The sequence below is a fragment of the Odontesthes bonariensis genome, chromosome 9 (genome assembly GCF_027942865.1).
Source record: "Odontesthes bonariensis isolate fOdoBon6 chromosome 9, fOdoBon6.hap1, whole genome shotgun sequence".
Classification (NCBI taxonomy): Eukaryota; Metazoa; Chordata; class Actinopteri; order Atheriniformes; family Atherinopsidae; genus Odontesthes; species Odontesthes bonariensis.
Genome location: NC_134514.1, coordinates 6746906 through 6773595, shown reverse-complemented (window position 1 = coordinate 6773595; position 26690 = coordinate 6746906). Strand labels below are relative to the sequence as shown.

The 26690-nt window shown below is 39.9% G+C and overlaps 2 protein-coding genes across 3 annotated transcripts in view; both read right to left on the bottom strand.

The window, feature by feature from the left end:
• The window catches only part of gab2 (GRB2-associated binding protein 2), a 33030-nt gene extending 11466 nt beyond the window's left edge, over positions 1-21564 (bottom strand). For both annotated transcript variants that reach the window (XM_075472890.1, XM_075472891.1), the window contains exons 1-2: positions 21203-21564; positions 7887-8187 (exon numbers count right to left, since the gene is read on the bottom strand). In XM_075472890.1, coding sequence (XP_075329005.1) covers positions 7887-8187; positions 21203-21274 — 373 coding nt within the window. In that variant the 5' untranslated portion in view covers positions 21275-21564. The remainder of the gene's footprint in view (positions 1-7886; positions 8188-21202) is intronic.
• A 654-nt stretch (positions 21565-22218) lies between these two features.
• Positions 22219-26251, bottom strand: nars2 (asparaginyl-tRNA synthetase 2, mitochondrial). Its single transcript, XM_075474317.1, has 14 exons — positions 25955-26251; positions 25614-25723; positions 25362-25482; positions 25113-25253; positions 24948-25028; positions 24715-24809; positions 24461-24593; positions 23682-23780; positions 23514-23551; positions 23343-23409; positions 23080-23217; positions 22849-22946; positions 22568-22594; positions 22219-22473 (listed from the first exon to the last, which is right to left on the bottom strand). The coding sequence occupies exons 1-14, from the start codon at positions 26114-26116 to the stop codon at positions 22329-22331; spliced, it is 1455 nt and encodes a 484-aa protein (XP_075330432.1). The 5' UTR covers positions 26117-26251; the 3' UTR covers positions 22219-22328.
• Between the last annotated feature and the right edge of the window lie 439 nt (positions 26252-26690).

The window sequence follows — 26690 nt, the reverse complement described above, 5'->3', positions numbered from 1 at the left end:
TTCTGGAAATAACACACACCAAAAAAACGTGACACTCGTGTATGCTTTAAAGCTGCAGTCTGCAGGATTTGTTGTTGTCATACGTAAAGTCCTAATTTTTGGCATTTTAAGAGTTTACATCATCTATCAGAACGCTTGAAGTTGAAAACGGTGACCTCCGTAGTCGCAAAATGCAAGAAATGCTTATTTTTTAACCGAAAAATAAAAAGTTATTCAACTTCCTGTCCCGCCCCATCAAAACACATGAGAACTCGTGCACGTCTATGTGCATGCCAGATGCGCGTACACGACTCCTCATTCATCAACTCACCTGTCATTTGCGATCATGGAAGACACAGTAAGTAGACTAGCCCGTAATGAAGTTCAATAGTCTAGATAAATAAGCGTGGGGACGAGCCTACCTTGTATCGCGCGTGCACAATCGGTGATTGACAGGCAGCAGAGCCCAGCTCGTAACCTGATTGGTTACCTTTTACCGGTCCGGTCTGCAATTTTGTAAACAAACCTGCTGGCTTTGGAGGGACCTAGCGGGACACATAGGGGACCTAGAGAACTCATTTTTTTTCCTATTGGGGTATTTAATGTACTACTTTCAGAATCCCCGGACAGTTCCAGGCATTATGCTTGAAAAAGAGTTGCAGACTGCAGCTTTAACAACAATACACGCTAAATCAGTCGAGATGCTCTGACTGACTGAGATGATGAAAAATCAAAGATAAAAAGATTAGATAGAAACAGGGGTTTTTATATGGGAAGTTATTTATATTGCATAAAAAGAGGAAGTCTTGAGTGGATTATAATATTTTTCCAACACTAAGATGTTTACTGGGTTGGAAAAAGGCAACTTCAACTTCAACTTCATAATCATCATATAATGTGGACACACACACAAATATATGTATATGAAAGTTATTTAAGAAAATAAATTGCTTTTCAACGTTAATTTGCCAAATTCAGCAATTTTTTTTAGTTTCACGGCATCTTAAGGTCAACACGTAAACGGAAAAAAAAAAAGCAACTTTCGTTCTTTTCTTTTCCAAGGAACGGAAAGCAAAACAGACAATGTGAGGAAAACAAAACAATGAGAGCTGTGCTGCATAAAACAAAACAAGGCCCACTAACAAGCTGGATCCTCATCCCTTAGTTGAGATTATTCATGTGTTTGAGTTCAAACAGCCAGCAGAGACCAGAACAAAGACCATGATTGACAAAATGATCCTCCATTCATTAGATTGTGCTCGGGGGTGGGTCTCTTTTGGTGCAGACACACGCCACACACCAGGTCATCTGATAGCAACAGTGCTAACACCCAACAGCAGAGTGTTGGAGCAGCAAGTCCGATTGTTGTAGTGAATGGTTACCAGTCTGCACAGCTGTCCTGTTTTCTTACTCATTGTTGTAACTGTACTGTTCTTGCAGAAATCTACTGAGCTATTAAGTTCAAATACATTTTGATGAAAAATAAAAGGCATCATAAAAACCCAAACATGATTCCCGCTCTTTGACTCTAAAGCTGTTGGACAGAGTGTGTGCACAACATATTCTCAAATATCTACCTTCCAGCAGTGATTCAGACGCTGCCAGTAGTACTCTGTGGGATGCATGGCGGCTGCAGCTCCACGGCTGCAGAAACCTGACCTTACAGTGGCATGAAGTCTTTTTTTTTTTTTTCCTTTTTTTTTTTTAAAAATCAATGCAGATGAAGGGCACTTCGGTAGGAGAAAAGCCAGGCTCTCTTTTAATGAGAGCGTAAGGAGCCCGATTCGAGGGAATGTGAGATGCTTTTACATAATCTGTATGTTTGTCTCTACTCGACTTATTTCATGTTCTTCAGCAGGACATCACCAGTTTGGGTGACAATGGGTTTGGTCTCCTCTCTCAGTTTTGTCCACAAATTGATAGTTTTTTTTTTTTTTTAGCCATAACTTTGACGCCAGACATCATCAAGAAATTGTCACTTGATTTCCGATCAGAACACTTTAACAGCTTTAACAAAGCGCCATATCCCTTTTTCATTTTGAGAAGCAGGACTGTCTTGCATGAAAATTCTTGGCTGACGAGAAGATCATTTCAGGAAAGGAACTTGTTTTTTCGCTTAAACAGATCTTTGATGGACTTTCACCTCGCCATGTAACTGTACAACAGGAACAACTACAGCTACAGAGATCCAGGACTAAACCATGACTTTTCTCTCCAAACGTAATCTTTCTTTACACACTTTGCGTTCAAACCTTCCTCCAAATTGCCACCAAAACAGGTTTCTCATCTCACCAGGCTAAAGTCCAGCTCAATTCCGTTTTATTTTTATATCACCAAATCACAACATATGTGATCTCCTCTATTCACACAAAATGCTCCGCATCAGAGGTTAGTCTACACTTTTTCTCCAGTGCACCTTTGAACCGATTTCCCTTTGACTCTCCATACCTTTCCATTCTCCCATGCATTTGTCTCACCAGCCGTTCTTTAATACCTTGAATTAATTAGTGTTACAGAAAATCTTCAATATTCTAGAGTGCTGCATCCAACTTCGCTCAAAGGTTCAAAAGCTCGTTCCTCAGACCCTTAGTTTTCTGTCAACGTGATGCAACACACTAATTTAGAGGAAGATTACTGGCGTTGCTAGATTAGTGTTTATAAAACTACTTAAATTATCATTTTAAAATATGATTTAACTATTAGCTAGAATCATGAAGGGCTTGAGATATTTGAACACAATTCAGCTTGAAGTGCATAGGTTATAAAACATAAAGGTCTCTACTTACTAAGTGTAGTTAAGAAGTGATGACAGAAACTACATAAATCCAACTGGAAAACTATTTAAGTTACAAAAAAGTGCCTACAAAGTGCCTTGTACTGTGTTTTCCTTTTTCCTTTTTAATTTGAGAGCTGAAGAAAGAAGAAAAAAACCTAAAAGTAAAGGCACGCATGGAACTGGCAGCAAAATTTATGAATGCGTGCTGTGAGGAAGAGTGTGGATATGAGAGAAAACAGACACAAAATAAGGGACAGAATGACCAAGTCGATTGTGAAACAGTTAACTGTCACATATTGCCCTTGGTTATCTTTCCTCATAGTTGCGAGATTCAGTTTGCTCGTGGCAGATTAGGCCAACTGACTGCCAGAAGGGGAGTTGAGATAAAGATGCTGATATAACTGATGTTAGATAAAATCCCAACAAAATCCTCAGACAAACACATACTTCAGCGCTCCTTAAGATGTGCCGTTGTCTAGTTAAACAGAGTTAATCCCATCTACAATGTCTGACTTCACGCTGGCACTGCAGCTGTAAACATGAGCACAAAATGTGCACATCACGAAACATCATTGCTGTAACACAGAAACAGGATCCAGAAAGCCAGCTTGCTGTGCTCCAGTCTGGTTAACGCCTTCTCTTTTTCTTTGAAAACAAACATGCTATCTGTAAAACTACTCGCGTGTCTCTCTGCGTGCCGAGTGTCATTTCCATAAGAGGAACTAACTTCTCAGGTTTTAAAAAAGCTGGGCTGTCCTCCCCAACCCCCCTTTCTTTTTTCTTTTTTTTTTCCAGACAGGGAATTCCCAGACTGTTGGATGACACAATGATTCAGATCTGCAGCTGGCTATTAAGAGGAAAACCTGCAAAATATATTTGCCGCTGAAGAAGTTTAACATGGCTTTGTCTAATTATCCCTCACATATCTGAGTCACACGACCAAAATATAGTCACACGATTTCTGCAAGCTATGATACAGGTTTATCTTTTAATGCGTTGCCAAAGTGAAAGCAGCACACAGCTCCATAAGCACCATGTGTTCTGGCATTAACAAGGAAATATATGCACTCTTTCACGGGTAGGGTTAGGGTGCTGAGAATTTCCACACAGCAAGAATACATCATCATATATGGAATTTGTCCCCATTTTGACCGCAGTAGCCAGGAGGCTTTCTACTTGCACCTGTACACTGCTTTGGTATACTCTTCTTGTTACAATCATGAGTTGTAAAATGATTAAGTGATTAGCTGTTTAGTTGTCTTTGAAACATCATCAAGCAAAGTTTTGAGTATTTACTCAAGATCAAGACCACTCACATCTTTTCCTGAAAATAATCATTGCCACTTCTGTCAGAACCCATGTTGCATTTATAATCTTTACCTACATTAAATGTTATACACTGGAAAAAATCAAAGTCTTACCAAGTATATTTGTCTCATTTCTAGTCCAAATATCTCATTACACTTGATATAAGACACAACTGCCTAACAAGTACTATTTCAGCCAGATATAGGGACTTGTTTGAAGACAATACATCATGAATATCTTGTTAAATGAAAAAGTCTTGAAAACAAATTGTTTTGAGTCATATATCACATGAAACAAGCTTTTTTGACATTTGAAGAGGTTTTTAAGCTAATTTCAAGATCACTTTTATCTCAAAAGTCCTAAATATCACATCTTATTTCAAGAAATCTTGACAAGCCGATTTTCACTAGTTCCATTGGCAGATTTTTTTGCTTATTTCAAGCAAAAGCGTCTTATTTGTTGTTTTTTTTTACTTATTTTTGGAGGGGCATTTTTTCCAGTGTAAAGGGTTTGCATGAATTTCAAAATCCTTTAAAGCAAATTTATGTTTTGGGATTTTGTTCTTTATTAGTTAGACATGCACATAAAAGGGTTATTACTGATTCAAAATGTTTATGTCCTTAATACAAAGTGGTTTCAACTCGTTATATGAAGCTACATTTACAACTACTGATGAAAGAACTCGAGTGAGAGAGAGAGAGAGAGAGAGAGAGAGAGAGAGGGGGCTGTGCATTTGTTTCCATTGCCACACCGACAACAAGCTGACACCACATGAGGGAGCAGGCAGGAGTTTTTCAAATGAAGAGTAGATTGGATTCAACAAATAATTCCTAGGAAAATGTGGGCGTGAACACCATCTTGTGCAAACAGGGTGCACAACGAAGATACTAGTTATTTTGACTGTTCTTGAGTTGCGTGTCCTGTTTGTTTGGCTATTAAAAGCAGAAAATGGAACAGAAACAAGGAAGAAGACACGCAGCTTTCTGAACACAGAACAAACAGACTGGTGGCGCTGTTATTTAAGAGACGTTTTTCACAAGCAGCAATGGCATCATAGCAAACTAATAGTATACATAAAAAAACAATGCAGGAGTAGCATAAAATTTCTAAACCTGTCCAGAGCATTGAAAAACGTGCATAAGATATCAGTTTTCATGTGTAGTGCCAACAAATATAAGTCTTGGTTCATCTGTAAAGTACAACCCACGAGCTCTGATAATGATATGAATCACGGTTTGGCTTGGAGGAAGATGCTTGTGGTTTTTCAGAGAATGGTGTGCTTACACAAACAAGGGTGTTAACCAATTCAAAGCCTCCTACTATTTGAGATCTGCTAATGAAAATGCATTTGAATGGACACAGAGTGAGAAAATTTCTCTTGAACAGGAACTTCAGATTTCTGTGAAAACGGTTATATGACCAAATGAGGCTGAAAACACAACTGCAGCTGTCATGACCAAAGCTTTTTTCCCCCCTCCAACCCATCTCCAAGACACACCCTGCTCGTCACAGTAAAAACAGTTGGGGATCTATAGCAGGACCTTGCTAATTACACAATATGGACCAGGGGGACCTTCTCATAATGTGAGGATTATTACATTGTCCACAGCTGTTTTTTAAATTACACACCTGGACATACTGCATGTTACAGATGATCAACCATGTGGACAAAGATTAACGTCTACCAGCTGCCAGATGGTGGGAAAACAACAACATGAAAACAATCTGGATGGGCAATAATAGGAAGAAAAGAGGAGGTTTTCTATAGTGAAACATATGCTACTGATGATAGTTTTCATGACTGGAAGTTGAATGCTATCCTCCGTTTTCAGGAGGTAAAATTACAACAACTGGACAATACATTAATGTCTACCATCATATTGGATCTGTGATCACATATAAATAACAATACGGATAATAGAGATGGGTAAAAGAGTTTGTTCACCGCTGCTAACAGAAAGACTTAAGTATTGCCAAGTTTAATTTTGAGTCTTTATTTCGTGTTTGTAGAAGTTATCTTTTCAGAATAGCAAGAGATTCTTGTGGAACATAATGTAGGTTAACTAAGGATCTAAGGCTTGAAGGTAAGAGGACCAAAGCAAGTTATATAAAAACATTACTGCATCCAAAGGTTATCATCAGCAAGTCAACACTTATAGGCACTTTAAACCAATATGCTTTATGTATCTCTAATGAACACACTTTATCAATGGTAGCTTAAAAGGATATTTTTGTTTTTTTAAGTGGGGTTGTGTTGCAAAGTACTTATGGATGGTGTTTCTAATGTTTCAGCTGAGAGAGCTCTCAGTTTGGAGAAGCAGGGAGGAATTTGGAGGAAGGAGCTAAGCTAAAAGCTACTCAGAACGATGCCACAGAAGAGCTCATTTTCCCCATCTAAAACAATTCAAAGCAGGAAAATGGTTCGAGCAAACATTACGTAGAGTGAATTTTACACTGTGTCACTTTTAAATCAGGCAGTTGTTTATTTTGTCTCTATTTTTTTCAACTGAAGAACATTTGTGTTGCTACGTGTCATTGCATCCACGTAACTGAGTCCATCAGGAGCTGTGTCAGAAATGTTGGATAGCTTGGTAGCTATTATTCTTGCAAGGCTTTAAAAGATGGTAAAGTTTTGGGCTATTCCAGACATTTTTACAAATTCTTAGTGTCTTGTTGTTGCTATTTTGGGATTCGAGTAGCAGAATTTTGAGCAACAGCTAATCACCGTAGGATAAGCTGGGCAGCATGGAATAACTCAAACATACTTTGGTTGAAAAATTAAACAACTGTGATGTTCCGTAAAAATAACTACTGCATATGCTGGAACCACGGGGAAATTTGTGAGGATTGAGTTGTTTTATGTGGTGATGTTGCTATTCTGTGGCTCCCTTCTGAGTAGCTGTTAGCTGACCTTCCCTGTCACATTTCCTGACAGACTGAAAGCAGATCACCTACTGCAGGTGAAACACTGACGACTAACACAGCCCCACTTTAACAGGGATCAGATATATCCTGCTCAACGGCTCCAGAACAAAAGTAACAAGAACACATACTGAACATGGTTATCACCTGACTAACTTTAAGTATATCTAGAGTAATAATTTGCAATCTCCTATAAATAAAAAGCAGAAATCAGCAGCTTCCTTTGACAATAAAACTGAAGAAAAAAATCAATAATAATCTCAGACACTGTGTCCATTTATCTGGCAGTGATGTTCTTATTCCATTCTCTCAAATAACAATGACGGAAAAAAAGCAATTGCCAATGATATCATGTGGCTGATCCTCTGTTTACTTTGCTCGCCGACCTCTTTGTGAAAAATAAGATGCCTGCCGTTTCAGATAACATGAGAAAGCACAGAGGGAGATTAATAATAGGAAAGTGTTAATGTATTTTGTTATGTAAAACAGGAAAAACACTGTGTATAGGATACACTGTATCTACTTTAAAAGACTGATCGTTAAGTCTAGAAAATGTGTAAAAAAAATAAAAGTGTAATTTGTTGTCTTATTTAGCAAATGATGATTATAACAGAAATGAAGAATTCAGATTAACCACCAACATTTCAGCATCACTCCACGCTATCTCGACTACAATTTGGTGTACACTGACTTTTACGGCAATTTAAATTCAAGGTCGGTGCAACAGATACTGAAGACCATGTGTAGAAATGTCTTAGCCGCCACGTAAGAAAATGGATAGTGATAAGAAGTTTCACTTGAGCCCATTTCAAATTTCTTTCTCATCGTTTAAAGACAAAAACAAGCTGGAAAAGAGATAAAACAGAAACAGATGATAGGTCATGATGACAGAATCCCTTACCATTACCGTCGTCTGACTGGTTGAAACCACACAGCTGGCAGATGGAGCGGACCCACTTGTTCATCTCCTCTTCAGTCTCGGCAACAAGATAAAAAGTGCGGTCTGAAGTCTTGATGTCGAAGACAAAGCTGTCCTGGAACTCCTTCCTCTTAAATGTCAGGCCAGCATCCACCTGCTCACAGCAGTGCAGGTCGATGACCCGGATGGGCTTCTTCGAGTGGTCATTCTTGTAGTACTCCAGAACATCAGGGTCCCCACTCATACGGCCGCTGCGAAGTATAAACCAGCGTTTCTTCCATGCCTGGAGAAGAAATTCAAAAAAAAAAAGGTAAGAATATGATGGCACCAAAAGAAAGCACTTACCCTCTGATTCATTCAATCTCACAATATTCACATATACATGCCGATATATCATGTCATTATACTGTAGAATAGTAGCTGTAATGTAAGCAACAGCAAATCCATCTGCATTTTAAACAGTAATAAATTATGGTTCACTTAGATTCATACTCCATTTGAGGTGAAATGTTGCTATGGTAACACAACGAACAGCTGGACTCCAGTTGCAATTGTTCAAGTAAAGTTGAAAAGAAAAGTGGGCTTATTTGAGCACGCATGTGGTTGTGTGTGGTTTGTGTCTGTGTTAGCAGCCGTGGGGGGAAGGGGGGGCAGCAGGTGTTTATTCCCTTCCAACGTACTTCCTGTGCAGATATCCCTCCCTGAGCGAAGAGAAGCAGCGCTCCTCTATGACAAAGACTGCAGGCTCCACCCGCCTCAAGAACCGGTAAATGACACCTTTCTGGTCCAATAATTATCAAGCCACATCTGCATGTGATCACTGACCCTGCGTCTGAGAGTGTAAACAATCATCCTTCTTCATAACCACATAAAAGTCAGCAGTGGTACAAGCTCCAATAGAGCAAGCAGTAATAATGTAAGAGCAAGAAAACTAGTGTAATGTGGTAGTAAAGCAATGACATGTTGACTCGTCAGCTGACAAGACACACAGGAAGAACAGTGGCCTTCATGACAACAGCTTCACATGCTTTTCCAGCGGCTGTCTAAAGGGACTGTGTTTTCTGTACTGCAAGACAAAAGAGGAAGATAGACCAGGAAAGGAAAGGGGGCGTAAAGGAGGTGCTGAGGGGGGCAGGGGGCTTTTGGCCCTCTGCCAGTGATGCACTTCCACCAGGCAATGTCTAACATGCAGGCTGCTGACACACAGGATCCTGCAGGCCCCCTCTCCCTCCATCAACACAGACACTGCCGCAAGGCTAACACCTCCTCTCCCCACCCCACAAATACGTACATGTACACTGACACACACAGACAAACACAAATACCAGATATCCCTAATCTCCTCTGGAAATATGAACACTAAATTTTCTATTACGAGAGGACATTAACTTCAAGATGCAGAGGTGAAATTAATGATGGCTGAAATAACTGCCTTGGCTTCACTGTCGAGGTCATGTGCTTATTGGGTATCTGTCACAGTGTAGAGGCTTAGTGAGCCACCAGGAAACACTGCGACAGAGAGCAAAAACGCTGCTGCTGAAACAAGTGATACAAAAAAAAAAAAAAAAATTAAAATCAAAATTTGTCTTCTTGACAATAAATGTAAGACGTTTGAGAGGAAAATGCAAGAGCGAGCCAAATATACTAATGACTTTGTGAGGGGAGAGAGAAGAAATAACATGTAAAAGGAATGGCTAGGAGTTGGTCCCTGATACAGAGGACCGACTCCCATGGTTGGACCAGGGAAATGCCCACTAGTGATCTTGCTAAGGTCTTACTCCTACTCAGATAAACAATGAGTTATGGATGCTTTTAGGAAGCTGACAAGTAAAGACAACACACTTATGTAACACCAATGTAATAATCTTTTAGGATCTCTCAAAAAGGCTTTTCTTCATGCTATCTTCAACACTGCCTTCGGAGCTTTAAGCCTCACAAAATAAACCTTTAATCGACTTCAAGTTAGTGAGGTTATTGACTCATTTTTCCAAAACACTGACTAAAAAAAAAAAATGGACATAGCCATCTACTGTGAGAAATTAAGCTGATGCAGAGGTGCCTGAAACTGGAATACCACCAGCAGCCCCTGGGTGCTGGTTCTAAAAAAAAAAATCTCTGGCTCCACTAGACATCCATACAAAAACATCAACTTCTCTCATAAAATACTGTGTTGTTACATTTTTCCCACAAATCCTTATGGCAGCTAACTAGACCCACACCTTCTGATGAGTGTGCAGATAGTTCTTGTGAAAATAATTCCTTTATTTCAAAGTTATTCATCCTCATTTTTTTTTTTTTTTTACAAATATGGTCATTTCCTGCTTCGGAAAGATTCAAAATGCCAAAGGTCGAAAGCCAAATTTAGGGCTTTAAAATGACAAAACAATGTCTAATGCTATGGCAAATCTATCTATCATTCAGTTACAGCCTATAGTTCAAAGCAGCTCAATATTATTAATACATTTTCTTTTTTTCTAAGCTTATTTCCTAAACTTCTCTAAATCTAAAGCTATAGCCTGGGCACCTGCATGCCAGTCTGCATTCCCTTTTAAAATCCCATCCACAGGCTTCATGTTTATGTTTACGCTTTTGGCGCTTTCGTAAGTCGCTTTTATACAAAGCAACTTACAAATAAATCATATATCTGAGAACTGCCATCTTTGAAGAGGTATGACTACTCTTAAATTAAGTTAGTACAAAACTTGAATCACTTTGAAAACTTCCTTCTCATCCTTAATGTTGTGCTACATTACATTTAACTTATTTTTCTTTTGTCATTTAGATATACATTATTAACGTATTGAGAGATGTTTTCTGAAAAGTTTGGGGGGAAAAAAAGTGATGTTTGATCATGCACCTGGGACGTATTGACACACAAACACGTATTATTTGAAGTATGATCTTGAGTCGAGATGCAACCTACCGTACTGAAGTTTTTTACTTCAGTGTTTGATATATTTGCTGGTTCTGTTGCAGCAACACATTCACTTTCTTCCAGGAAGTGCAGGTTGTGATCTTATCTTCAGCGTGTAGCGTAGCTACCCCTGAAGTATTGGGCTACACCACTTTGTGTTTTATTTTTCAGTCAGGCTGATAAAAGCTACAGCTTTTTAACCCTATAATCAGGGAGCAGAAAAAAAAAGTGATTTAAAAATATGTTTAGTCAGCCCTGATGAGTTGTGGGGAAACTATGTATTAGGTCATTTCTGAGTATGAGAGGTTGTTGTGAAAGTTCATTAATACCGATTACGCTGGTGAAGGGTGTGGCGAGACAGATTCCACTGAATTTCACATTGATACTCCTCAAGCTTCCCTCTGTGTGCCTGGATTGGAGTGTGAACTTATTTCGCGGAAACACAGTACAGTCGTCACAACAGCCAAAAAGACCAAATAAAAGCGGAGCATTTTTTGATCATTTTCCTGCTCCACAAAGGCCTTTCATTCAGCATTTTCATGAATGTGTTAGCACCATTTAAATATTTAGCCTTTTCTAAGAAAAGGTTCCACACTTAATTAAGACCTGGAGCGATGCCAAGTTTGGAAAGGTCAGTGCAACCCAGCTGGGTTATTCCTGGCATCCATCAGCTGTAGCAGCATGGTAAACCAGGGCAGCTCTCAAACATGGGGAAAAGTCAATTCGCTTAGGAGGCCCTGTCACTGTAAAAAAAAAAATTCATTTGTTTGTCCTCCGGACAATGAAATAATTCCCAGCTTGGTGTGAATATTTCCTTTAATCAAACCTTCTGCTAATAAGGTTTCAAATCAGCCTTTTCAACAAAACAACTGTCAGTACAGCTTTTTATCCATGTGTGTCTCGTACACACACCTTCAAATATGAGCAAACTTCCTTGGTGAAGTAAATAATGTGGAGGAGGATACAGCAAAATGAGCCAACCCACCCACTGCCTGTCCTACAGAGCATGTCCAAGCTCATCGATCACTGTCTAAGCACTGGGAAGTGAGGGCTGAAGCTGTAAAACTAGGCTGAACTTTCCCATCTCTGCAGCTCTCCCCTCCCCCTCATGGCTTTGGTTTAAGCTGCATTGCTGTTCAGGGAAAAAAAAAGGGGGGGATGGGGGGGTTCAGTGTTGAAGCACTGGCCTTGATAACAACTGGACTGAACAGTCCTCGGGCACACCGAGAGAGCTTTGAGGCAGGCCACTAATTACACCATAAACTAACAAGATATCAAATAGTTACATTATTGTCTGAGCAATATACTGCAAACTGCAAGGGGCATGTTGTAACTGCCATGTACTGGTGTTTGTTCATGTTGAACTGCTCTTTCCACAGAGAGATCAAAGTCAAATAAAGGTTAAATCAAAGCGGAAAACAGAGCAACAAAACCAATCTAAGTGCAAGACACAAACGGTACCTTTTAGAAAGCAGTATAGACCACCTGTTAAGTAACCCCTGTTGTTTGAGTTGTAATGGTTTCAATTCTTAACTCTAAACAAAAGCTCTCCAATAAGAGGAGCAGCCATCCGTATCTATGGATGTGTTAGTTCTTCCAGTCCTATTCAATCATCCCATAAAGGCTGGATCTTACCTTGTTTCAACAGCCTCATTTGTCCTGCGCTGATAGCATCCAGTTGCAGAGACAACAGTGGAACACAAAGGATAACATGTCTGCATCTATTTCAGATGACTGGGAAGGAAAACATTTAATAACAAAACCATACAAAACATCACTCTGACTCGGTTGGTTTCTAAAAATAAGATCAAAACAAGTTCATCTGGGCACTTTCTTTTGTTTCTTTGAATGTTGATAAGTAGACATGTTTTTTTTTCTTCCTATTTTTGACACAATGCAAAACAATGATTCTGTTGGGAGAGGGAAAAAAAAAAGAAATCATACAAATTCTCTGTTTTCACAGAAATAAGTGACACAATTGTCCAGTATAAGTTAATATTTTCCCAAGGCTTTAAATGAAATTGTGAAGGGTAAATTCACTGTGCATAAACCACAGCAAAACACTGTGAGTTATGAGAACAGACCCATCTGTTTGCACTGACTTTATCACTCTTCCATCCCAGCGAAGCAGACTAATGAACGTAGAGATGGTCGTGGCCTAAACAATTATCGAAGGTGTGCCTTCTACAGCAATTGAGCAAAGTGTTTGTTTAGTAGTACACTGTGTCAACAGAAGGGATAATAATAATAAAAAAAAAAAAAAAAATCAGCCAACATGTTTTTAAATGTGTATGAGCAAACATCCAAGTATATGTTATTCAAGCTCGAGGATAGAAGGGTCTGGTCCCATTAGAGCGGAGGAGACAGCAGGTTGTTGTCTTTGACTCAGCCGGCCTGGTTTACCTGCTGCACACACGCACACATCTGCACACAGCTGTACAAACACGGGCACCGTGGAGCTCTGCCACAGCCTTGCAACCACTCTGCGTGTGTACATTTTGTCACCTTGTCGACTGTAGTGATGGTCATTCTGTGGTAGAGAGATGTACATCCTGTCATCTTTTCCTGGTAACATTTAAACTGACTATTATTAGATCTGATTAATGACACATCAGAGCTGGGCCTTAGCCATTACTATTCAACTGCAGTAAAAGCCGAGTTAAGACACTTAATGCTAACACTTTGTGATTCTATTTTAATGGTTTTATAAAAAAAAAAATTAAAAAAACTCATCATGAATTATTCAACTATTCATGTGAGCATGATGCAGTTATTTTAAGGGGTTGATGGTTCTTCGTGCAAGCAGCAAAAAACACACACGCACTTCTGCATTCGTCCCACATCTATGCACTTTGTAGACTTTGTTTCTTACTCCTGCAACAAAACTAAAACATGAACATATGAGCGGTTCAACTCATCGCTGGTGTCTGAACATGCCAGGGTCTCATCTTTCCAGAAACCTCCCCTCAAGATTTGAACAGCAGCGAAGAGGACTTTGAAATGCATTAATTAAGAAGTGGGACTGTTACACTAGCCGTCACTGAATGACTGAATGCCAAAGCACTTGTGATTCCGGTTAATCTTGGGATGGAGGACAAAGCTGGACAGACAACAACGACAGCCCTATTTATGATAGCCCTAATCAATACCGGGTCACCACATGCCTCGAACAGATGTGCGTTTCAGAAGGGCAGAGAGTGCAGCTCAGTTTCATTTGATGAATATCACTTCTCTATTCACACAACAAAGATACAATTCAAATTTGCATTGTGAAGCGCTCCAAGCTCTGTGAATTTCTAAAGATTTACAGCTCCTCTTTGAAAGCTTTCTCAAAAAAACAAAAAACCTGACAAAGAGGAGCTAGATAATCCACTTAAAGAATCTATATAGTTTATTCTGTGCTTAACGAATGCCATGTAACTGTATTTAGTTGTCTGGCATTAGTTTATGTTAGCTTAAATAAACTATAAAATGGTTTCTTGGAAGCTGTACAGTTCACACAGGGTTTTACATTTTGGCTCTGAGTGAGACGTTAGCCAGACAGCTGTCCCAGGCAAAGTTTATAACAGACCCCTCTGGAGCATTTCCAATAAATCCAGGTCACAAACAAACCTGTGCCAACAGTCTACATCTTGAGCAGCTCCAAACCATTACCTGTCTTGACAGATGAGGAGATCCAGATTCTCCAGGGATGGAGACAGCTTTGTCCCATCCATGTGCCCGGTAAAGTAAACAAGACACAATGTTAAATCCAACAAATGCATTAGAACCGCACTGCAGCTTAAATCAAATTGCTCAGGTTTGCAAATAGTCAAAACACTGACCAAAGGACAGCAGCTGCAATGCATAACACATGAAGAGAAGACCAAAACAGGCCCATAAATCCTTGTGCGTTAATAAAGAAGGTGGGAGGTGAGTGCAAACAGATAAGGTCCTCTCCAGCAGGATGGGTAGAAACACTAAATCTGATGTTTTCATCATACGTGCACTTTGCAGGTTCTCTTTCTTAGCAACATTTCATCTCGGATGATCTTCGAAGCTCCATCCAACAGGTGTGATGATGATTATGAGGGCTGCTACATTTGGCAGCCACACTTCTCATTCACTCACTTCACTGGGGCAATGATCTGCAAAATCTGCTGCACATCCTATGAAAAACACCCTCTACAAAAGGTCTCTGCAGATATAATCAGCCTCAATTTGCAGTTGAACAGTTTCCATTATTAGGAAAATGAGAAATCTCTCGTTATGTCTCCGTTTCATCACACGGCTGGGTTTATTTAGCTTAAGCCAACTCTGACAGTTTGACTAACGGGAAGCATTATGTTCAATCAGAATTATTTGTGTCGCTTTCCCTGCCTCTGCCATCTGTGTTGCCTCATACACATCTGTGTGCGGAGAACATGCTGTGAATATCTCCTGATCTTTCTAAATCATTGCAAGGCAGCATTGGATGCACCACACTGACTAAACAACGAATGAAATAGGACAGGGTCCACAGAGCACAAAGTTTCCATTTAAAGGGAAGATGTGACCTCAGCACCTGGTGGACCATCACTCCAGTGTGAACATCACTGCAGGACTTCTCTCCTCACCCAGCTGCGTGCATCAGTTAGACTGTGAGTTACAAAGTGTCACATTAAATCAGCCTTTCTGTTTTTGCTCACATGTAAAAGTAATGAAAATTGTTGCAAAAAGGAAACAACCAATAGATGCAGTACGATTTGCAAAATAAGTCCAGCTTGCATTCTACTTTTTTAATATCTAATGATCAATGTAAACTGCTTTTTTTTGTGTACCATTCAGAGATGTGACCATGGTGAGGATGAATCTGCTCTCTGTCAGATTTGCAACAATTACACTTAGTTCAATGCAATACAAATATATGCCTGGAATCACAAGGCACTAGAAAGGCATTTTTGTCTTCCATATCAGTTCAGCTGGATCTCTGGAGACGGAAAACACATTTTCAGAGACATTCAGATAATATTTCTGAACTGCATGGTAATACGTTCAATTAAGTAGATAACAAGAAATATTCAGCTGAGGCTGTTGTGAATCATGACACACTCGATGATGTGTAAGCACCAGGGACAACAATGGAAACAAGTCCAAAACAGTATTTTCTTTATTCTAGCAGTCGAGTGAATAAATCTCTATGTATTTTGGGGCAAATGGGTGCCTAACATCATCAGAAAAAACACTTTTTCTCACCCCGTCTCACTAAATAAATAATAAACAGCTATGTCTCCGGAATAGCTTGCCCTATTTCTTTTTTTTATATTCTGTCTTCTATTTAGTAATAGACGGGGAAATTGAGTTTATCTTCATCTGAATACAGCTGTAGAAAATTTCTCTTCCTTCCACTGAATTACAATGACTTGTGCAAATGAAATCCCTAAATGATGTCGATCTCAAGCAGAGGCATACACATTTTCTTTCTTTGAAAAAAAATAAAGATTGAAACGGTACAATAAAATCCAAATTTCAGCCAAGCAATAGAAAGTCATTTACCCTTAATGGGGATTTTACAACTGCTTAAGAATTTGAATATAAAACAAAACACTTATTTTTCCACTGCACCAGCTTCATTTATCACCTTTTTGTCCAGGAAACATTCGTGTGCTTGTAGTTTTCACTTTGACGACAGCAACCACGTGCACCACAACCACAGCCAAAAGGTACTTTACTTACACATTTCCAACTCCTGCAAGCGGTCCCAGCAGAGCTTACAGTTTTCATGCGACATAAAGAAGAGAACTCTTTACTGCTTGCTAATAATGCCAATGATTATTTTGTTTCTGGTAAAAAAAACGTTCTGATGCTGTAATAGATATTACAAAACCTTTTTTTTTTTTTTTTTTTTTTAAATCATAACTATTACTATACTGATGCAAAACACATTGAATTTGAACATGGTCACTGCAAAAGGCTGTTTTTACTTTTTAAATCAATAATAATAAATAACTTTGAAATTAGTTTAAAAGCATTTTCTTTTTGGGGTGTGAATTTAAATCTCACCACTGTCTGCACCACTTCTTTTTCTGTGAGAGTAGTTTCATAATATCACCACAAATAGATTTCCACTCATGAATGGCACCCTTATGAGATCAATGTGTGATGGACTTCATAAACAGCCAAATGAAAAAAAAGTTTCCAGGAAGAAAAAAAAAAGAAAAAGACACATGCACGTCTTCGTAAACACCTACACAGAATTTTCCTCCATCTAAAGCAACTACATTACATCCCACTCAAACATCATATGTCAGCACTAATGATGAGATAAGATTTATTGGTTTAATCAAAGGAGGTTTTGCTTTTACAAACAATACTGTCATTGTGTTTGCATCATTCTCATAGGATATGAGTAGGAGGCCAAAATATATTTCTACTGAGTCACCTCCCAATTGCAAAGGCTTCAGAAAGGCAATGTATTGATAGTCAAATGGCATGCAACACTCCAGATTGATGTATTCTTTGCCTCTTTATTACTGTGTATGAGTTTGCATTTGGATTTAACGTTTGCAACAACTAGATTTCTACCTCTTCGGAAAAGAAAAGGTGAGGGGCCATTATGCTAATGATGCCTCTCGATAAATAAGAGAAGTGCTGCTACATTGGGTGGACATGAAACAAACCATTGTCCATACGGTCTCTGTGATGTGGCTTTTAAGTGCAATATCAACCAAATGTTCATGGTTTCTCAAGTATATAATTTCCCTAAATTGTCGTAAATTATGATCTGTGGATAAGAAGAGGAATCAAAAGTAAATCACGATAACCACAGAAGTTATTTAAGTCAGCCGTTTATGATCCATATTGTTGTGGTCAAGCCGTTTTTTTCTTATTATTAGCTCCATCATATGAAGCCATCACTGTGGTGTTAGTGTACTCTCTGAGAGTTCAGCAAATAAACAAAACATTCTCACTGCTGGCCCAAGTCACAAGAAGGGGGGAAAAAGAAAATCAATGGGATCTAATTTCCTTCAGAACAGCACTATTTTAAACTCAGCTGATAAAGTCTTGATAGATGGAAATGCATTTATATACTCGCAGACCAATTTAATTTCTTTCCCTGTCATAAGACCTCTGTCACAACACTTCCTGTAGGTACCATCCAGAGGAAGTCTGGCATCTGCTATTGGTGAAATAATTATGTTTTGGACCAAAAGCTCACAGGCCAAACTCAGCAGTTCATGGCAAAGGGCAGGATATTATGACAAAGGTTCAGATAGGACCACCACTGGATCCTCACAAAGAGAGGTGACTGTGTGAGAAAGATGTGCTCAAAGGTTGGAGAAACTATGTTTCTGTGATGAAAAAAAAATGATTCATTGATCTAAAGTGCTTGTTGGTCTACAGAACCAGTATCAAAGACTAATGAATCATTCTGTTTAAAAGAGATATTCATCTACAGCATCTACATTGTCGGTTAAAGGAAGTCAAACGTTCTGTTGCTTATGGGGAAAAGCCCACCGATAAAAAGGAACAAGGAAAATGCCTGTGTGAGCGCTGGTTGTCAGTCAAAGCAGGAACTGGGAGGCGTTCAGAGCTGACCTCTGAGGGCAAGGACTTCCCAAAGCCCCTCTGCAAAACAACAGCAGACCCGGCAGCTGACGGTGGGACAGAGGCTGCTGCTGCTGCTCTGCTCTGCCGGCCTTTCAAAGTCACCGACTGTCCCTGTGTCTTCCTCCCATCCACACGGGCAAAACAATGAAGTCATGGGAAACCATAAGCAGGAGAGAGAAGGCGAAGCAGATTTCACCTTGCTGATATTATCTGGAATGTGGCAATGCGCTACTGTATTTGAACAGACATGTTTGTGATGCAAGACACAACAACAGGGCGGGTTCAGTGAGCGGCAGCTTCATCCTGACCTGGGAACAGGAATTGTTTACAGAAGGACACGTTGCATGTGTGATTCATCCTGGGTACGTGAAGTACCATTTACGCATGATTCATTCAGATGACTTACTGCTATGCATATGTCAACACATAAAGTCATAAACCTGCAGTATTCAGAATTATGGAATTATGGAAATATATTGTCCTTTTTTTACAAGTCAAATAAGGAAAAAATATTTTCAATCACTTCATTTTTTATGATGAGCTAATTGATTTGATAAGACGGAAGTTGACTGTTATGCAGACGCTACAAATGAAAGATTGTTTGGGGGTTAATGAAGGAGACATGATGATGCCCGACTGCTGACAGATGAGTAAAATGACCTCCGATGAACTACGCAAAAGTTAGTGGGTAAGTGCTGGATTTGTCAGTTGTTTTCATGGTCCTTCTGCTTTTTCTGGACATTGTTCAAAAAAAGCAAGCACGCCACTCCCACTTAGCCCTCCAACACTCCCCACCTCTGGAACCCGAATCAACCCCCAAGAAGAGATAAACTCCAGCCAAGTGATTCAGTTAGAGCATGACGATTTTTCCTATATTGAGGAAATGCAGTGTGTGTGAAAATTGACCACACATGTGTGCAGTGCCGCTGTCACATGCTCGAGGGGGGGACACAGCGAGTTTATACTCATCATGTGTTAGTGCTGCGAGAGGCTGTTGTAGAGCGAGTGAGTCACCGCTGAGAGTTAATCACATTTGTAAACAATTACAATTCATTTAACAAGGACGAGACATGCTTCTTGCTGTGCATAAACACGCCGTCTTCTCTGCTCACCACCAGTTGCGTCCGGGCTTTAACTGGCACGGTTTTGCTTTGCATACAATTTGCATGCCAGATCGACAGGAGCGGGGTCAGCTTTTACTCTCTGCACAGAACATGCATAGCCGTGAGCCACACTTCTGATATCATCTATAGAACTGCAAACCCAACTTTGTTTTCATTATACTGTCCAGCCATCTTACCAGCTAAACACTGATTAACCAAACTCAGGTTTCATCTGGCTCACCACAACTTTATGGTAGAACTGGGTTGCATATTGACAGGGGAGGTGTTGTTTAAGGATTAAAACATTTATATTGTAGCAAATAATCATCTGCTAGTGGCGCATTACAAACAGTTGTAGCATTTAACATTTACAGCTTTTAACACCTCCTACTACCAGTGTAATGGTGACTCAAGCTTGCTGTTGCTGCCATGTTCCCAAACACAACACACCTTCAGCATGGAATCTCTGAGCGTATATCAAAGCCACATCTGAAAATATCCTTCTACATTAACTTAACTACGTCAGATGACAGTAATACTGGCAAATAAATGGCCCCGATTGTCCATAGTCTGACTTTAAGTGGAAGGAATTTCAGATGGACAGATTATCGCATTCACAAGTCTGCCTGCTCTGGACACTATCTCATGACTCTGTTTTCTGGCTGAATTAAAGTGTGTGGAGTTGTTTTTAGTTTATTTCACAGGGTGAGAAGCAGGGTGAGAAGGGCTGGGAGCTGTGTTCTCTCGCTTGCAGGCGATTATGTTGGCTCTATCCTGCCTTGGGTTTTTTTTTTCCCCCTCTCTGTCTTGTTTATAAAGTTCTGTAACCAAGCAAGATTTTTTTTTTCCCCCTTTCCTATTGCAGCTGCTGATCCATACCATCCACGGTGCTGTCTGTGTAAACATTGGCCAGCTTTAAGTGGAAGACAATGAGGAAACGACAGGATGGGGGGGCTGTATTTGAAGACATTCAAGGATGGATTTCTAAATGAAACAGAGATGACATCATGGCAAAGTCAGCAAGCAGGAACATGGAGAGGCCTAGTAATGCAACGCCATACATAAACAGCATACAGCTGTATTTATAGTGGATTGTCTCATGGCTCTATCTGCCTCCATAAATCCTATTATCTGATTTGCAGCCATTCCTCTGCCCAGCACCCAACAAGAGACAGCAGATTTGGCTTACGTGCCCTTATCAAGGCACTGAATTTTTTCCCATTTATTCCCACTGTTGTGACAATGGTCAACCTGTGTTAGAACTAGTCACATCACTATTTGATTAGACATTACCTCATACCCGAATAAAGCCAAATTACAGTTTCCGATGCTGAGAGCTCTTTAGTCCAAATATCGGACAGCTGTCGGGTATTATACAGGCTTATCCCCATGTTATCACAGAAAGCCACTATTGGTGGCCTCTCATGTCAAACTTAGCCACAGTTTTTTGCTCACATTGTCAGATTTGCTGCATGTAAAAATGAAGAACAGGTGTCCTTTGTGCAGGACACTACAGAGATGTGAAGTGAGTGGAGGGGTGCACCTGCTACAGCTGGACTTCCACTGAGTTGGACAGCACTCATCAGAGATGCAGATGACAAACTAAGAAGCCATATTCCACTGAGCATGAAGCAAACCAGTGAAACTAGGTTCACCCTTCTGCCAGTCAAACTTGTAAACAGAGAAACTAAGCGGAAGTGCATTTTACTTACGTATCTTCTGAGTTTTTTCTCCGGGGGGGATTTTCTCAGCCACCCTTGGAAGATGATCTCCCCGCCGCTCATGTTTGCCTGTGTCCTTCTTCTTGCTCTAAAACCTGCAGTCTGTCACTAGTGCATGCCGGATCCTGAGGGCTCGCCTGCTCAAAGTGCGGTCGGCGTTTGTTTCTTGTTGCAGTCTATTCCCCCATTTGATGAAAATCTGAGCACTGCCGGTCGGAGACGCAGCCGGTCGTTCGTGATGGCGCTGCGCGAACCTACCGGCGTCCAAAACAGCGCAAGTGGATTCTTTGAGAAAGTACGCACGGCCAGCTGGCGGAGAGCCGCGGGGAAACTCTACTGATGCAGGGCGAGGAAGTATCAGAGGGTGTCTGCAGTTTGTTTTCCCAACTCACACCACGCCCACAGCGCAGAGCGAGGGATGGGCTGCTGGGATGAACAGGACGGACGAACAGCTTGCAGCAAAACGGCTCCAAGACGCACGGACCAATCTAAATACAACTAGTTTATCTCCAACAGCTTAATGTTTGAAGTGTTCACACGAGGCAAGGCGCCTTTGTCGCTCTGTTTTAATTCAAATGACAAAACATTTGATTTGAAACTTATATTAAAGTCTTGTATGTCCCGCAATATGTGATGGAACAGAACGTTTATTGTTCAGGTAATGAGCTTTGGAGAAAAATAATTAATGACATTATCATAGTTATTAATCATGATTAAGTCAAATTTTGTCTTGTTCTTTTGAAGAAATGTGCAAGGAAAAGCGCCATCTTGTGGAAAGATGATACACTAACAGTTGATGCTAAAGATTGCATGTGGACAGGACACATGTCTACCAGGGATGGCAGAAATATCTAATGTACTTTTGTAGGAAAGACTTGCGTAGTAATTAATAGGACAATAATGATTTTGTTCAATCAAATACATCACTTAAAATTCCACTGATCATTGTTTTCATGACAGATGCACATAAGACACACCAACATGCAAAGAAAACTGAAAAACCGTGCTTCATTTGACTTCTTTTATTTATTTTCTGTTGACTAACACACAAAAGAAATCATTAAAAAAAAACTACTTCATGAATCTTTCTCGGAGGCTCCAACAGTTTTTCTTTTCCTTACAGAGGACAAGAATGAGAAAATCTTGGGAAAGGAATCACATCTTTTATGTTGTCAACACCAAGAATGCACTGCAAATATCTCTCAAAGCCCAGTCCAAAGCCACCATGAGGGGCGGAGCCAAACCGTCTCAGATCCAGATACCTGCACGTTCAAAACAATGTCATTACAACCAATTTGATGCGTGACTTCATTTCTTCCAAAATATTATTATTGTGAATATTTTGTTCTTACTCACCAGCTGTATGCGTCCTCTAATCCAGCCCTAAAAATATAATGAAGTATAATAATCAAGGTAAGAAGCAACTGCTCAAAGCAAAAAACTCAAGAACTAAATCAAATCTTCTGACATCAATTTGATATATTATCAAAACAAAATGTGTGTAAATTTGATATAGAAAGCTGCTTTTTTTTCCTCTGATCAGAAATGCTAAACTCACTAAACACAGAGGCAAACCCAGAGTGGCCCTACTGCCAGCTACAGTTTCAACACATTAGCATTAGCTGTCAGATTCTTACTCTTTCAGCCGAGTGCTCAGTCGGTCCAGCCTCTCCTCTCTTAGCGAACCCCCACAGAGTTCTCCAACTCCTGGCACGAGAAGGTCCACAGCAGCTGCCTGCACACAAACAGTCAAAGTCAGCTCATATATGCAAATCACAGCAATGACCCAACTGGTGTTACAAGGAAGGAAATGAAAGGTTAAATCATTGATCCACTTTTGCATTTTTAACAGTGTGACAGTGTCTTACTGTATGCTTGGGATGATCCTGGTTGTCTCTTGCATAAAAAGGCTTCAGGTCATAAGGATAATCAGTGACAAAGACTGGAATGTTGCCACAATGTTTCACCAGGTATTTCTCGTGTTCTGTCATGAGGTCACAGCCCCACTTTAGAAAAAGAGAGCAAAAGTCAATGTGGACATCTGTGGAAAGAAAAGGTTAGCAGCAAACATCGAGCTGAGATGGATATGAAGCTTCTCTATCATAAAAAACAAAAAAATAACTCCACTTACATTCGTAGGGAAGGCAAATTTCTCTGAGCTGTGGTTTAGAATGTCTATAGCCTCGCTGTAGGAAATCCTTAAAGAAGATAGAAGCATACACTGAAGGCCTTGAACATTTGACTTTGTGTCCTTTAGATGATTTATTTTCAAACACAATGTTGAGAAACACTAAAGACTTACACAGGGAATCTCTTGCTCACCATAGCATCTACAGTGTCCTTAGGATTTATGAATGCAAGACAGAAAAAAGGAGGTGGATATAATGAGGAAGTCAGATGCAGTCATGGCTGGTGAGTGTACGGAGCCAGGTTACAGACTGAAGTTAAGTAAGCGTCCTTCAGGACTCACCCTGTGTCCAGGAGTCACATGCTTGTGAAACAAATCCACATCCTCCACACAGTGAGCCAATACATGCTCGGTGGCAGATCTGAACATGTCCTCCATGACCTAAGGAGCAGGCCAAGTTTAATAATTAAAGTTTTCCTGGGCAACTGTGTACAAGGGCATCTTTAAAAGTCATACTGGATATCAAAATTTCTAAAATAAATAAATAAATAAATAAAATAAGCCAGTGAAGACTTATTTTCATTCAAAGTTGACCAACAACCTAAATGCTATTTAGTGTCTCCCTCTAAGGATGCTGTGGTTTACACACAGGTTTGTTCAGCCACTTTGTGAGTGATCAAATATGACAAAACAAATGATTAAATATTTTCCTTTATGCAAAAATGAATAGAAACCAGTGGTTTAGCAAATTCATTGACAGAAAAGGGAACGATATTCATCTTTATTTTGATATGTGCACAACTGAATGAAAATAGGACTAGTTTTAGTTTCATAACCTTGAAATGAGCAGTTTAATTCCTCTAAACCCAATCATTTTCCAGTACCATTACTACTACTATTCCTAGAGTAATACTTAAGAAGCCCAGGCGGAAGAAAAGAAAAACAGGTTCCAAAGTGAGCTTCCATTATTTTTGAGCAACCGCAGTTTGGATGTACTTGAGGGTTATTTAATGGACCGCAGTTTGAGCCTCAATTTGTCACCACATTTAACACGCATGCTTTAACATGCTTGATTGACACCATAGATAGACGTTGTATTTGAGGACAATGTCGTGGTGTACCTTGGTGAGATCCTCTAAGGACTGAGTGAAGGAGATCTCTGCCTCCACCATGAAAAACTCAGCCAGATGCCGTCTGCTTTGGGAGTTCTCCGCACGAAAAGTTGGCCCAAACGTGTAAACTCTAGAAAAAGCCCTGCAAACATACCAGTGGCAATATTTAACTGGAACTGCACTTCAATAGAAGAAAGATGTACATTTAATAAATATGCAGATGATCACTAAAAGCTCAATGAATATTCTGTGATTGATCTCACCCTGACATCACCTCCAAATGAAGCTGTCCTGAAACAGTCAGGAAGGCTGGTACCGAGAAAAAGTTTCCATCTTCTTCGAATTCTGGGCCCGATGGCTGTGGTAAAAGTGGAGGCTTTATATTTTAAACCAGTGCCATCATTGCTTCTGTTCACATTCGAGCTCAGAAGACACTCATCATTGTACTGTATTAAAGAGCAACTCTAAAAAACACGTAGCAACTTCAGACACTTGCCTCAACCTGAAAGAGCTCCCCTGCCCCTTCACAATCATTTGAAGTGATGATTGGAGTATGAATCTGTGTAAAGCCATTCTCCTGAGGGAAAAAGACAAACAAAACAATTAAAACACAAGCCTTTGTTGTGCAGTATATTAAACAGTCCCCCACTGGTGGTCTCACCTTGAAATACGAATGAATCGCTGCAGTGGCTTCACTTCGTATCCTCAGCAGGGAGCTAAATGCATTTGTCCGGCACCTGAGATGAGGAAACTGGCGAATATACTCGAGGCCGTGTCTCTCTTTGATTTTAAAAGGAAAGTCCTGAAAGAAAAAAATGATGCAACAATTTCATACAATTTGGTGGGATGACGCTTTGACATTATGGCACACTTGTGGCATTGTTTGAAGCTTCACTAAAATTTCTCTTACCACTGGGTTACATTCTCCAACTATATGGATCTGGTCAGCTTCGAGTTCAACTGGCTGCTTTTGGTGTGGACTTTTCTTCATAGTACCTGTGACTTCAACTGCACTACCAAATGTGAGCAACCTTCATTTGGGGGTGAAAACAAGACTTTAGTTGAAGAAGGGTCAGAAAATATCAGTGAGCGCACCCTAGATTGAAAATAATAATAATTCTGGCAAAAGATTATCTTCATGGAATAAAACTGTAGTGCTTACGGATCATTCAGCTGTGGTCCAGCAACAACTTGCAAGGACTGCAAAGAGCTGCCATCATTCACATGTAGGAATGTGTTGGTCTTCTGGGGTCGAACAGAGCGAACCCATCCCTGGAAGACAGAGAGAAATGCATAAAAAAAACATGTGCAGGCTCCGTCAGGGAAAATTCTTACAGATTTTATGTTTGTATAGCCAGCATGTTGGTGACATAGGACAAATTCCAGATTCGTTCCCATTGAAATGTAAATAGCTGAACTACTAAAGCAGCATGTTCCAGAACAAAAGCTTCAGGCACAAATGAACGAACAAGAAGACGTGGGTAAAAGACAAATTAACGTTACCTGAACTTTCACATTTTCTCCCAGCTCAGCACCCGAAAGCGCTTCGGATACTCTTAGTTTCGTTGCTGTCTTCTTACAATAATGTCGAAAATCAAACAAATCACCCCGAGAAACTGAGGTGAACGATGCAGCGGTGAGTCTCTTAGCTACACCCTGAAACATTGTCCCAAAATGAGGCTAAAACCACAACATGCTGCGAGAACATTACCACGCCAATAACGACATATTTCATAAAAATTCACGATTTAGCTTTCGCTTGACTTTCAACTATCACGTTGACAGCTGACAGAAACACTTCCTGTTGAGATCTTTCTCAATACGTCCGTTTCAGTCACGTGGATTTTAATCAACCAATCAGAGGTTCGCTTCTCTGAGAGTATTTTACGTGCTGTAGGGATGTGTAGTTTTATTAAAAAATCGGAAATTTATGGCGATAAATGTTGTCACGTTATAATATACAGCACAGGACACAAAATATTCAACTCAACAGACAATAGTAAAGGAAGGAGAGACATCTGTAAAATGTATCATTTGAATTAATCATGTAGTCATGTATGTTTGACCCTTTTTCAGCATGCACCGGTAAATTCGTGGCATGGGAAAAACAAAAAAAATAATTAATTCTTGTCTAAACTGCTTTAAATATCTATTATTTCAACGTCCCTGCTACTATCAGCAGTGTAGGGTCAAACTTGTGCCAAGAAAAGGAAAATACTAAAAACTAGGAAAAAAAAAA